Source organism: Paralichthys olivaceus, chromosome 14 (genome assembly GCF_024713975.1).
Source record: "Paralichthys olivaceus isolate ysfri-2021 chromosome 14, ASM2471397v2, whole genome shotgun sequence".
NCBI lineage: Eukaryota > Metazoa > Chordata > Actinopteri > Pleuronectiformes > Paralichthyidae > Paralichthys > Paralichthys olivaceus.
The window spans coordinates 8500011-8514821 of record NC_091106.1 but is presented as its reverse complement, the minus strand read 5'-3'; the positions used below and the strand labels follow the sequence as shown (position 1 = coordinate 8514821).

Below are 14811 nucleotides of genomic sequence, written 5' to 3'. Positions count from 1 at the left end.
CAGAGAATCTCCTCCTGGGTTAGAAATCCGCAACACACAGAGTCGGAGGACATTTCTACCTTCAAGATGTTTGATGCATCTCATACATATGAAAACACACGTCCTGCTCCCAGTCCTGTCAGCTTTGGTTTGTTTTCTGCACAAGATTTGTGGAAAAAAAGGTTTTTAATGATGAGCAAAGTACAAACAGATTTTTACTCCTGAAATATTTATGGTCTTTAGTGCAAAACTTAAGAATTTTGTGTGTCTCATTGCCCAAATACCCGAATTTCTAAAACTAAAGCAGTGCCTGTTCTAGGCCTGCCTGTTTGGAATGGTCTGTCTGTGGTCATCTGCAGTTATTGAGCAGTGGCAAGATGTCGAGAATGTGCTGTTGTCGTGTTCGAAAGCGTCACTGATGTTGATGAGTCCCAGTCGCCGCTGCTACAGAGCTCTGGTCGTCTGTTTATTCAATTGTCATTAATATTGAAAGTATCACTTGTCAAATCACACATTATTCAACACTGCACTTCCTTGGGGCAATAAGCTGAACAATGCTTGAGATCTGTGAGCCACAGACAGACAGAGAGAGATTTCTGCAAATAGCCGCAAGATGATCAGTTGCTTTGGGTCATGAATTATAAAGAGAAAGAAAAAGAGGAATAAACATGAATATTTTAAAAGGTCAGAGGTCTCACATGTGAGTCTTTGGGGGAGAATTCCATTGAAACAAATATATAAAACCGTTTTTTATAATGCTCCAAAGAGCTGTTTATAGTTCAACACTGTCATCACCATGGTGGACCAAACTGCATATAAAGCTTTTTACTGTATGGCTCTCAGATGTAGCTGCTAAAATGGCTATCCTCTGTTTATACACTCGGATCTAACCATCATAGATATCACAAATGTCGAGGGAGAGTGGAAGAGAATGCGTGATAAACAAAAAAAGCAATTTTCCCGTCCTCCCCCTGAACTCTTGCTCAGTGACCCCAGCACTGATGAACACATCCAGGCTCTCCCTCCTCTCTCTGCTGTGGCTCTTTGAAGAGAAAGGGCAGCCCACAAAGAGCACATTCAATCTCATTACATTTTGTCAATGGAATTAGAATCACTGAATGATTCATTTCTCCCCCGTCACTCCTTTGTCAAGGTTTTTTATAGTGATGTCATTAGTCCCTCACTGTGCCTGTGCAGCTACTGTGCTTGGTTATTATTCATACAGTTACAGTCATGACATGAAAACTATAACTCAGTCTAGTTTTAGTTTTCTCATATGTCCTATCAGTGTGATCATGATATCTACCCTTATCTATAATCTCTGGAAAGTCACTGCTAATTTGTCATTTTCTAACTTTATTAATATATTTTCAGTCCACATTTTGGATAACACGCTTTAGCATTACTTTTCTTTTTATATACATGTGTAAACACTGATAGTGTTTATAAATAGGCTAATAAATTCAGTTAATAGGTTTCTATACTGTTTATGCTCCTTGTCTTGCTTTGAGTTCCCTGAGAAGACACATATCAGTCTCATGTCTGTTTTTGAACCGGAGGCAGGGCGCGATTATCTTAGATTATCTTAGATTATCTTAGCATAAAGACTTAATAGGAATTAAGGGCGAGGTAGCTTAATCTAGCTTTGTCAACAATATACCTGCTAACACCACCAAAGTTCAATATAACATGTACCTATCTCATTCGTTTAATCTATACACTGACAGACATGTGCCAGACAACGTGTTTTGCATTCCGGTTTGTGTAGAGATTTAACAACTGAGGGCTGGTGCACACTGCAGGATAATCGGGCCCATTTTAGAACCGAGAAGCCTCTTCCAAATATCGCAGGAGTGTTTCCGATTAGAGGCCAGTTGATTATCTGCCCAGAAATCCTAAAGTGTGAGCTGTTTACAAAATAATCTCAGTGCTACCAATTGTATCAGAGCCTCCCTGATCTCGAATTGTAAATACAAACATTTCTGAAGCTGACAGGAAGTGTTATCAACCAGATGTAGCAAATCTTATTCCACCTTCTCCGCCATGACTTAATCCTTAGTTAATTCTTTTCTCTCTTTTTAGTTTTTTTAGTTTGCTTGCTGTCATGTTTGATCTCGCACGTTTCTGTGAGAACTCAAGTGTCTGGAGTCACCACTGTGAAATAATTTCCTACAAATGGCTAACTATTAATGTATGAATTCTTTTATATTAAAAACATCTGTGAATTAAATCTAAAACTTTGATTGCATAAACATTATTAATCATAATAATTTCCTTCTATTATATATAAAGTATCTTAGTATTACACAGTATTTTACTGTGTAAGACTATACTTTTACTCTTTAATTTACCTGTTGCACCGCTCTGTACCATAGAGCCTGACATTGTGTTGTATTGCTTTGTTCAGTATGAAGTACTTTTATTCCATCAAACAACATATATCAAACTAATAACATATTGTATCACATTGTATCATACTTGTATTGTATTTTGTCTTAAAAAATGTTGTATATTTTACCAGGCTGGTCTCTTTCTCTGTGCAGTTGTGGATGTCCAGGTTTGGAGCGGATCTGGGAAGCGGACCTGGAAGCGTGTCACCTGTTCCTGCGAGGCCTCCAGCTTCGGACCCCCAGCTGCAGTGGAGCAGTGGACATCGAAGACCTCCCCGCCGCAGCAGTTTTCCCTCCAGTCCAGCCGTGCACCAAAGAGGAAGAAGACTGTGCCATGCTGACTGCTTTAGGGGGGCGCTGGTGTCCTGAAGCCAACTTGCAGAACTCAGAGTTCACTAAGGTAACACAACAATGTCTTGTTAACAACCCACAATGCTCTGTATTATTCATCGGAATACCCATGCACGCATTAGAGAGTGCATAACAGATGTGTGCAGACGGAGAAGATGCATATCTCCAACATAAAAGATTGAGGCGTTCAATCGCTGAAGACATCTTTGCCACGGAAAGTTCAAACGCACATTCTTTTTTTTCACCATAGGTGTGAAAAGTGACCTCAGATAAAATCTGCCAGCCCTGACAGTCTTACCACCTAAGTGGAAAGGACATTTTCAGTGCGTACTTTCAGCTGTCGGAATGTAATAGTCTGTCAGCGAGAGTGAGATGAGCGGCAATCTATTAGCACGTTTGCTCGAAGGCATTTCGAAAGCAGGGAAATGTGGGCGTGAGGGAGGCAACCATTTGGAAACATTTTGGCTTCCTTGAAGAGTTTCATTTTGCAGAGCGCAGATTTAAGTTTCTGCATGATTACGTGCATTTAGAGGGAATGCACGTGTGTGTGTGTGAGAGAGAGAGAGACAGAGAGAGAGAGAAAGAAAGAAAGAGAGAGAGTGAATTCCCTGTGCTGCTCTCAGTGAGTTGAGGTCCACTGCCTCAGGGCCCAGTCCACTCATTCTCTCCTCTCCTCACACTTTCCTCTGCCCACATAGTCTGACACACATGTCTGAGATGGGAACAAAGCCAACAGATCCAGCACGAATAAAACTAAATAGCACTCTTGCTAGATTTTGTCTCACAGATTATGATTTAACTTAATATTTGCTGTTTTTCAGCAGTAGTTGAGAATTACTTCTTAGATTTAAACGATTGTGAGATGTTTGTCAGTGGTCTTAATCGCTGCAGCTCCTCTTGCATGTATTCTTTTCTTTGTTGTGTTTAATTCTCCTACTTTGTTGCAGTCTCTTTAACTTCTCACAGCCGTGCTTTGTGCATCCATAAATAAACACTTTGCATTGATGTACTCTGCCCCTGAACCCATTCTATAAACTGCATGCATCAATTTCCTGCTTTCCCTTTGTTTCTCTCTGCTTCTCCTTCTGCTCCCAAAGCCCAGCCCCTCCTAACATTTCTCCGAGAACTAAAAGGTGAGACTGCCAACCTTTTTTTTTTGTCTCAGTCCTTTGCGCTCTATTGTGTTTGTGTGTCTTCCAAGCTGGAAAATCTACAGCAAAAATATTCTTTAAATTCTCTCGCCTGCTATACAAAAACAAATTTTACAAGTTTGAGAAAAAAGGAAATCCTCGGATATTTACAGAGCATTAGTGCAAAGCTGCTCAATTCAGACATTTCTTCCAGAAATTTGTCATAATATTACTCACAAAGAGAATCTCTGGTGTCCACGGACAGAGAAGCAGAACCACATCTTCTCATGCTCACAGTGTTTAACATTTAGTTATAACAAAACAATAATTTCACACCTAACGCTGATATGTTCTTTTTGAGAACAAGCACCTAAAGAGAAAAGAGAAGAGATGGAGGATATCGTAGATGATTTGGGGATTTTTAATCTACAATTCATTTCATGCAGAAAATATAAGAGAGAAAAACCTTTTTGCTAGATGTGAATGTTTTCGAAAATAGAAGCCGAGCATTCGATCAGTTGAATGGCAGAAAACATTTTTGCAATCTGCACCTAAAGATCTGCATGTGACAGATGTTATTTGTGTGATTGGTGTCACACTGCAAGATCTCATATTAGATACGAGTTGGAGATGATCGACTGCACCTGCGTTTACTGGAGAGCAAAGCATCCACTGCTGTCATGTTACACAATTTCTAATTAAAAAATAATAACTCAAATTTTGCTGATTGTTATTTGTTGTTGCTCTGCCTCCTTATGTACTTAACCTAAAGCCACAAACAATGTCTTCCTTCTATAGGTATAGTAATTAACTCCTTCCACAGTGAAGAATGTACAATTACATACTTTGAATACTAACAAAGAAACCTTCGGTGCAGATGAGCCAGTTAATCTATTTTCACCCCGTCACTTTTGGTGATGAATAATTACAACCTTTGCTCATTATGATGATGCAGCACACATACAGTACACAGCCGACATAATTGCAGTCTCAATTATTCATGAGCAGATTTACGACTGTGTGACCTCAACATATGTTTTCCTGGTTTTCTTGCAGAAACTGGAGGAGTTTCTGTTCTGCATGGAGGAGAATCACCCAGAGGTTGGTGACGCTAACACTGTCTGTGTGGGTGTGAATGTTATCAGTGTGAATGACGTCTTTTGCATTGACGCTGGGACACAGCAGAATCTATGAGTTGACCTTAACTCAAACATGACCTCTGTACTCTGTTTTAACTGCCTGATCAATACTGATCTACATGAGAAACCTTGGTTGCTGTGGCAGACTGAGTTTGCACAATGTGCTTTATTTATTCAAGGGAGAGTTTTGCTGTGCATGTGTTCTCCCCTCTGCACCTTCCTGCTTTAAATTCATACGTTTATACTCATTCACACCTGGAAGGCAAACGGTACAAGGACACTGACACTTGATAAGGGTGTGTCCTGTACGTGTGTTTGTGTGTATGTGTGTGTGTGTGTGTGTGTGTGTGTGTGTGTTTAATCAGAGTTTAACTGTTGGAATTCATCTGCATGTGAACTTAATGCTTTAATAAATAATACGTTTATGCCTGAAGCATGAGTTAGAGCAAACAATAGAAGGAAAAGTCAGTTGATAACAACCATTCATGAGAATGTGAAAGCTTTATAGTTGCTGCTTGGAGCTAATTCAATTTTAGTTTAAATTCAAAATGCCCAGTAAATTAAATTGTTTGTGTTCAGTTAATTGTTTAACAAAATCACTTAAACAAACCATGAGTCAGGCTTATGAACTAGTATTCTATTATAGTGATAAACCTGCACCATTATGAATGAAAGGATTGATTGAGGGGGAGCCACAGTATCTTGCCAACAAATGCACATGTATGCAACCCAGAGTCACATTGAATGATGGAAAAACTGATATGAAATGTTTCAATCACAATAAACCGTGATGCATCGCTGCGTCAGATGATACGATGGCTGTTAAATGGTGTCTGTAACTGGATGGTGTTGTGATCGCCTTGTGGAGGAGTTGGATTCTCTCCCTTGCAGAGCATCTGACCTCCTTATCCTTTCCTTAATGACTTTAAGTAAATGATTTCCACTTAGCCGCTGCCAAGCGGCTGCCCTGCTACCACAATGGAGATTGATTGGTGTGCGTGCAAGTCTGTGTGTGTGTGTGTGTGTGTGTGTGTGTATGTATGTGAGGAGCTGCTCTATTTTCTTCTAATCTCTACTAATTGTTCTTTTATCCTCTAAAGGTCCGTACATTCCCTTCTTCACACTGACCTGCAGAGCCAAACAACAATGGAGACATTAGGAAACTGAAATGGCTTTAAAGGCTTTTGTTTAGACGTGTTAATCAGGTTGTTTTGATGTTAATGCCGGTGGATTTAAATCAGCCCTTTTTGAATGGTTGACAAGAGATGATTGCTGTGTCACAGTTGCACAAGCTCATTATGCACAAAAGCAACAATATAACGCATCTTTCAATAAAAGTAGTCATTTATTTGAAATATTATCTCTGATGCGTGTATTGTGTCATGTCCTGTTAGTAGAACAAAGGTGAGGGTCATTTCTTGTTTAGTACTAAAGTAGAAAAACAGGAAATAAAAAAGTAATGAACATACTGAGTCTAGTTAGTGTGTGTATGGAAGTGGGTCAACAGCTAACAACTCATACTGTTGAAACATCTTGTAGCCTTTCGATTACTAACTACCAGACATGACTTAATCAAATGCTAGTTAATTTCCTCTCAAGCCCAAAATGAATTCAGCTACTTTATTGTTTTATTAAAGTAATTATGACCTAATGCTGATACAGTATTATCTCTTAGTGTTGCCCGCCCGGTGCCAAGTGTCGGCCTAACAGCACCCATGTGAAAACATGCAATTACCTGCTGCCTCTTACTCATTATTGCTTAAATATCCGAATATTTAATCTCTAAATAATTTGCTCAGCTTCATGCCTCTGCAGTCTGCTTTGTTCACTTGTCGTCTAATAACATCAACACGCCAGCACATGTATGGCTGATGGGCTCGCATTGCGCAAATTGACATGATGAAATCTCATGTTGTCTTATTTGTTGAAAGCAGAGGGAGCAGAGAAAAGTCATTTGTGTTGTTTTGATCACCAGCAGGAGCACAGTAACAGCTTTTCAATAGTTTGTGTGCCAGATTTTATTCTGTGTACAGTGTTGCTAACAAACTATCAGGGCTCTTTGTAAAAGTGTCATTCTGCACAGAGAGCTTTTGTTTTCTATCTCGCGGCTGTATTGACTTAACAGAAGCTGACTGGAGGCTGTAATGTATAGAATCAATCCGCCAAACAAATACAACACCCTTATCTGCGGGAGATGCCTCTAAACTTGGCAAACAAACAGCTCAGTGGATCTATAAATCGACTGTCTTTCCTCTCAGAATGGACGGACAGGGATCCCACAATCACACACACCTGAGGAAAGTGTTTGTGACCCCTTGTTCACTTACAGTAAAAGACTCTATATGCACTAAGACAACACGTTTTCTATAAATCTTACATGCCCTGGGCTGCTCTGCCTTTGAGTCCTTGTTAATTCCTTAATTGCATCAGGGATGACTTGTGCATGCCGCCATGCCTCAGGCCTGTTGTTTTGTTGTACGTATCTTTTGGGGTGTTACATCATGCATAGAAGGAGCTATTCCAGGACAGAGGACCACAGACGCGACTTCCCGGTGATTGTTCTGACACCACTGAGCTGCGGGGAGTTGATATTTCCTACCTGCAGCCATGAGTCAGATTAGACTTTCTATGTGTCGTTTGACGAGAGCGCTGGGTCTGGGTGCGCATGTGTGTATGTGTCTGTTTGCTCGGAGTGTGTAGTGTGTGCTCCTTTGTGTGTGTTTGTGTCCTCTGTGCTTGATAAGTGTGAAGAAACTAGGACACGATGTCTGCAAAGGGGCCTGCTCCAATTATGGCCGGCTCGGCTCTGTGAATGCTTTGCCCTCTGCTCCTCCACCAACCTCCAGTATACACTCAGCTTCCCAGTGTCCTCAGGTGATCTGCAGGGACGCTGCCAAATGCTGTACGCACGCACACACACCATGGGGTTTGTGTGTGTGTGTGTGTGGTTGTGTACATTATGACCTTGGTGCTACAGAAATGTTGGCGTCCTCATATGTTGCTGTCCAGCTGTTTTCCACTCAGAGTGAATGATTTAGTGTGAGTGAGACAAACTAAGTCCAGGAAAACTCTGAAAGCTCTGACTCATGGTTATTAATGGTGACTTTAGACTTAGTGACTCAAGACTTGATTCATTATTCATATATAATATATTTACATATGTATATGCAAAGTTCTTGGGTGCACTCAAAAAATAATAAGACTTTTTTTTACAGATTCAATTTCCATGTAACTTTATTACATAAGTTCAATATAAAGAGGCACATTTAAAGGTACAGTGTTTAGTGATATCTAGTGTTGAAGTTGAACACCCCTCACCTCACCCTCTCCTTCCAAACATGAAAAAGAACCTGTGGTAGCTTCAGTTGTCATAAAAACTCAAAAGGTGTTTAGTCTGTCCAGTCTGGACTATAGTAAAACACATGGCGGCCTCCGTAGAGAGGGTCCCCTCGATGTAAATATAAAGTATTAAATATAAAGGGCCTTTTCTGGGCTAAAGAAAACTACAATTCATACAATTTAGATGAAACAAACTAGTGAAAACATCATGAGCAGGATTTGACATTAAATGTCTGCCAATAGATCCCTTTCACCTGAATCTTACACACTGGACCTTTAAGTGTTGTTGAGTCGGTTTAAATAAATCAAATAACTTGAGTGATTTAATTGAATGAAGTTTAACGTATACATAAATATATACATAAACACAATTTATTTAATTATACATAAAGTCAGTTTTTCAGGCATAACTCATTATTTTGACTGTGTTAAAATGGTTAATACCGACTTTAAATGTGTTAAGTTTGTTGGTTTATATAATTTAAGATGAAACACAGCAAATAACACAACACTGCTACAAGAGTTGTAGCACTGTGGCACTGTTCAACATAATTTATAAGTACAAGTTTTAGATTATTTTCTTATGAGATTGTACAAGATGATGGTTGTGACACAATGTTTTACAGCGGGGATCTTTGTTATGTATAAAAAAAAGCACAGGACGCACTGGGCTCTGTTTTAACAGTCTCAGTGCATGCAGCACGATTTAGCGGATGTGAATGTTAACCCAGTCGTCTGCGAAACTGTCAGAGATCTGACCCAGGGTATCTTTGGTTGCAGCAGCCATCTTTGGACCTCTTACAGTGCATCTTATGATCAGATATCCCCATGTTTCTTTTTTGGTCATCTTTCGTCTAGGATGTGTTGTGGGCAGGTGTTAACCTGTAGGGCTGGGTACTGAAATCCGGTGATAATCACACAGCGCTTCCTACGTGACTGACACATATTCACCGAATCCCAATGCAGTGCCTCATTTTGGTATTGGCCCTAGTGGTGGGGAGACGTGATTTTCTTATGAAAATGTTTTAATCTCTTAATAGTTAGTATGTTGAATTTCAACTTCCAATTTGCTGTAGCATTAAAAACAGCTATTCTACCCAGCCCTGTTTCCTGCGTTTAGATTCACCTCTGTGTTAATTTATTCAACAATACCAGATCCATGTTTGTACATTATATAGGAACCCCTGCAGCTCTGTGTGCTACTCTGTACCCATCATTTCATCCCTTGTTTCCTCTTCCTGCCAGGACGGGTGCAGCGAGGCTGAGGCTGCAGACCTGACAGAGCGCTGCGAGCTGATCAGTGACAGGCTAATGACCTTGGAAGATGAATTGCAGATGGCCATACTAAACCGGGATCAGGTCCTCACCCATATCCTTCCACTGCTCTCTGAATTTCCATGTATCATATAAACTGTACACTGTGTGTGTGTGTGTGTTCCTGTCTCCGTTCATCCATCTTAAGGACCTAGTTTCCTCAAGGCCTTCACGTCCACGCTTCCTTTAGGCTGACTGATGCTGGCTTTCGGTGACTTTACCTTTTGAGGAAAACAAAACAAAACACCTGTCTTATCTGACATTATGGGTCCAGTCGGGGAGGGAATTGAAAACAATTGGGGATCAGAGGATTTGTCTTGACAGGTTGGACGTGCCCCTCTGGAAAATGAAATGGTTAAAGTCCAAGCAAGGTTATTAGAGTTCCGGTGATGTAGGCTGCCAGTCACCATGGGCTGAGATTAAAGTCGGCCAACAGAGGCAGCACTGCAGCGGATGAAGGAATGTCAGTTTAATGACTCTGCTCACGTCATATCTTAATGTCCATCCGTTTGCTGACCCTCCCTTCCTCTCCTACCCTCCCCCAGCTTCCGTCTGCTCGCTTCCACTTGCCGTTGCCGGCTCGGAGGAAATTACAATATCCATGATAATGACTCAAATGAAACTGTTGAGGCTGATTACAGGTCACAATACATCATTTTCCGTGCTAATTAGAACGCTGATTGGAAATAGATTAGTGTGTTTTTCTCACTCCACTTTTCCCCCTCTACACCGCATGCTTATTAAGACAGATAGAGAAGGTGATACTTATATACAGGGATGGAAAGAAATTTCCACCTGACTTGCAGGACTCTATTTTCTGTCGCAACTCGTTCCTCTTCTTCGTTCCTCTGCCTTTCCAATCTGCGACGAAATGATGGAGGTTTATTTAACCACAGCATCTTTAAAGAAGCCTCACACAATACTTCCCTCACTCCATTCACATCTGATTAGAGATTCATGTCCTTCCCGCTGTCCTGTCAGGGGTCAGTGCAGGCCCCTCCACTGCTGCATGATATCAACACAGCCTGGCAGTTGGAGATGGACACAGATTGCTCTCCCTCTCTCCACCTCTCCGTTTCCATGTCCTTGCATGTCATTCATCTCGACTTTTTTGAAGTTGAGCTAGTCTTTGCTAAGCAGAAAGCGCCATGGACACTTAAGTGCACTGAAGAGACGGAGCAATTTTGTGATTGTGTAGCAGAAATTGAACGGAAACCGAACGAGGAACAACGCTGCTGTTGCCATAGTGACAGGAAGATCAAACCTCTCGTCTCTGAGGGTCCTAATTGAATCCTCGCTCTCGATACAAGCAGGTGGATGGACAAGCACAGGGTTGATGAGGGTTGAGAAAAACATGGATATGTGAAATTTGAAGTCTCGAGCCATTCTCAGTGTCCACACAATTGGGTCCGGACTTTGGAGTTTATCTTTCACAAATGAACAACACAGCAGAAGATTTCACAGTCAGACATGTCACAATGACAAAGAAGTCTGCTGAGCATTGTGGCAAGGGGTGGCACAGCATGCAGGACATAATGTATAAGAAATATCCTCAATAATGAGCGGTGACTCCTCTGGATAATCTCCTGCTGTGTTCTCACATGGGCTTACTCAATCATTATCCAGAGTTTTTTACTAGGCTGGCAGGAGAAACTCTGGAGTATGTCCGCAGAAACTGGCTTAGACATTTACATTCTCACATCCCAGATAGCCTACATATGTGGGCCACTTCAGGCAATGGTGCATAACTTCAGGCCTTCTTATGGATTTGAGCCTAAAGTTTCCCACAAAAAAAATTGTGGCCCAAATACCTCAAAACAAATGTAGGCCATTTGGTAAATGGTGGCTATCATTCCACGCTGTATGTGGGCCAGGTGGCAGGGTGGCAGTGTGGGCCAGATATGGGCCAAAACAACTTTGCTAAATGGGATATAGCCCCTCTGGATAATTTCAGGAGATTATCCGGAGTTCAGTGCATGTCTGAAAGCAGCTTCGTTGTTAGTTTTAAAGCATTTTCCAACATAATTCTGATTGTAATCGTCCCATTTGGATCATCTTGCCTTAAAAAGTCTTGTAGAACCCACTGCAGTATTCATGAAAAGCTTTTTAACGGCTGGTTAATTATGAATGAGGACAATCTGTGTCCATTCAGACAGTAAAACGAGCCATCAGGCCCCATCTGCCGTCAATTCCGTCCCTTTGATTTTTCCACTTAAGTCGGACACTCACACGATTAATTTGAGTTTCTAAGCAGGTTAAACAACCCCCCCCAAACGATGACAGCCTCTATCCCGTTTCATTGATGGCTCATGAATTATTTAGCTGGGCAGTCTGTTTGCTTGGGTCTCCACACACTGCCACCAAGCCCCACAGATGAGATGAGCTCATGAATAGTGAATTGCTTAAATTGGGTATGACTTGATGATCTGTCCCAGTAATCCGCTTGGTGACCAAATTGGAGATTGATGACTTCATCAGGTCACAGCCATTACCATTAACCACTGAGGGCCACAAGTGTCACTTCTTCCCTCATATTTGTCTTCTGGCATGCTTTTTATTTACGTGCACGTGATTCTGTGACTCTCACCGTCAGATTCTTCCCTAACTCGCTCTGCACAGTCCCTTGAAAAAGAAGTTCAGGAGGTGAAAGCCACTCTGCAGACCATGCTCGTGCAGCTCAAAGAGGAGGAAGAGGAAGGGAACGAGTTAACAGACGATGACCTCATGGAAAATGGGATTGAGGAGGAAGAAGAGGAAGAGGAGGAGGAGGAGGAGGACCAGTACTTCAGTGACAGCTGGGACATTTGAAATGGATGCCTGTACTGTTTTATGACCACTCACACACAGACCAACTCTCTGAGACCCTGACCCCGGCTTTGCAGTCGAAGTGACCCCATATCCATTAACTATACAGCCTCCCTCAAAGCGCTTTACAACCAGCCTCTGTGGTAACGTAGAAAGTTTCCACTACAAGTCTGTGTGACATTTTATACACAAACAAAAAAAGAAGGATTTTTAAAATATATTATAAAAAATAAGGCACTTTAATGCAAATCCAGTCGTTCCTAGCCTAAATATGAAAGAGTTCTGTAGCTGAGCTGACATGATGATTATTTCAAATGTGTTTTTGGATCATGTTTAAGCAAATAAGTGTTTTTTTTTTATTCAGTTTTTAACGTCGAGTATTGGGGTTATCTTTATGAAAAAATATATTTTAGGAATGAAGTCCTAATATCTGAGAATTAAATTGTAATTTAGAGGAAACTCTTAATATTACAAGACTGAAGTAAAGTTATTGATGTAAATTCCTAAAACACAAGGTAACAGTAGTGCTTAGGGAGAAAACCATACAGTCAGTGCACAGACCCAGTAGTATCAGTTACACAGCAGTGTAACTATCCAGTGTTTGCTAATATTAGCCATCATAAATTACCTAAGGAATTCTGTTTCACCAAAACCCCTGGGCTGGATTGATTGATGAATGGTGAGGTGCATTTATTATGAACTTTGAATTCATAAATTCAAATCCAAATCCAAAATTCACATAATTTAAAATTTTATTCAATAAAAAACTGATGACTCCCTGCTGATACCAGTGAATCGGGCCAAGTAAAGAACAATGTAAACATATTTTACATTCTTGCACATAAACTTTATACTGCTCAATTTCTTACGTGTTTTCAGTAGAATTTGACTTTAATTACATGTAATTTTGTGCATTAAATATCATTTGTGGTGCTACAGAATGTGAGCTAACTTGAACACTTTATTTTTGTGTGTGTGGAAAATGCAATATTTACATTTGTGTTCCCTCCCTGTCTTAAAGCAGTGTATCATTGAATAGATGCTCTGTACTTTAAAATATATCAGTCACATTTGTGTCTTATACATTTATATATTAAAAAACGAAGGATTAAATATGAGTGGGCACATAAAATAAGGATTTGCAACTGCTGTTTTTTTGTCATTATGTTTTATTTTATTTCATGTCAGCTCAGAATACACTTGTTCATTCCACTGGGCGTCAATTGACTTTTTGCCAGAAACTGTTTTGTGCTTTCACCCATTAATCCCTTTTAGTTTTTTTATTCACTGTGCATCTTGGAAGTGGATGTATCATAAATTTATTCCATACAACATCTCACTAATTACAGCATGTACCATTCAGCCTATGTTGTTTCCTGCTGTTTTCTTCTTGTATTGAGCTACTACCCCTCTGGTGATTTTCCCTCCCATATAAAATGTGCGGGCATGCTGCCAGGCGAGTGAGGGCAGTGGTGACATGTAGGAGATATCAATACGGTAATAAAGGTTCTCTAGTGAGCTCTTTGGGGGATACATGGCCCTCTATTGTTATCTCACCTCCGCAGCGGCGGTGTGGCTAATTGGGAGGCGGCTCCTCAGAGCACATGGCGGAATGGTGTTGCTTTGTCTCCATCTGATTCTGATTTTTTCTTTGGGAGCGGGGGGCTATTGAGGGATCTGCAGAGGCGTATCAGCCGTCTTGCGCTCAGGGCTGTAAACACAGCTGAGTGCTCAGGGTTTTTCCACATGCAGCACAATGGGCCTCTCTCACATTACCGCCAGGTTGCAAACCACTTGCCAGGCCAGAAGTCTCTACATCGATCAGCCTCGGGCGGCGCACAGACATGGCCTACACCTTCCTGCCAAACACCCCTACCTCATAATTGAATCTGTGCTTGCACCATACTGTGTTCCCCGTGTGGCAGCTCAGCTCATAAAATGGCCACAGAGAAAATGATTTTCAGTAGACAGGTACACTCACTGTAGCAGGTGGAGAGGTTTCGTAAAGCCAAAACGATGCACTTTGCAGCTGAGGGTCCTTTGTCTCATCACATTATTTTAATCTCTTTTCTTGCCATACATTTTCCATCTGCCCCTCCCAGTTGCTGTTGTTCTTGTCGACCTTTGTGTTCTTCCATGGGAAAATAATATGATTTTTCATGTTAACCTTAACTCCCATAAAATAATAATAATAAAGATATGCAATGTTCCTGGCCTTGGATTTGACACTATAGGATACTACAGTAGGTACTAATCTAGTTAGCCACACATGCTAACATTTGCATACACAAACACACACACACAAACACATTGCTAATCAACATTTTTATTCTATGGAAAAGATTATTTTTGTAAGAAGTGGGT

General features: G+C 40.9%; 1 protein-coding gene across 2 annotated transcripts in view; it reads left to right on the top strand.

Moving 5' to 3' along the window:
• disc1 (DISC1 scaffold protein) overlaps nt 1-13814 on the top strand; it is a 43301-nt gene extending 29487 nt beyond the window's left edge. The window contains exons 11-14 of one of the 2 annotated variants that reach the window (XR_011246053.1): nt 2523-2769; nt 3818-3853; nt 4907-4951; nt 9574-9646. Coding sequence is in view for 1 of the 2 variants with exons in the window: in XM_069538834.1 (XP_069394935.1) it covers nt 2523-2769; nt 4907-4951; nt 9574-9698; nt 12261-12450 (607 nt within the window). In the remaining variant the exon portion in view is untranslated. Of the gene's footprint in view, nt 1-2522; nt 2770-3817; nt 3854-4906; nt 4952-9573; nt 9699-12260 lie in introns of those variants that run through there. The other variant, XM_069538834.1, reaches the window with a different exon arrangement.
• The last annotated feature ends 997 nt before the right edge of the window (nt 13815-14811 follow it).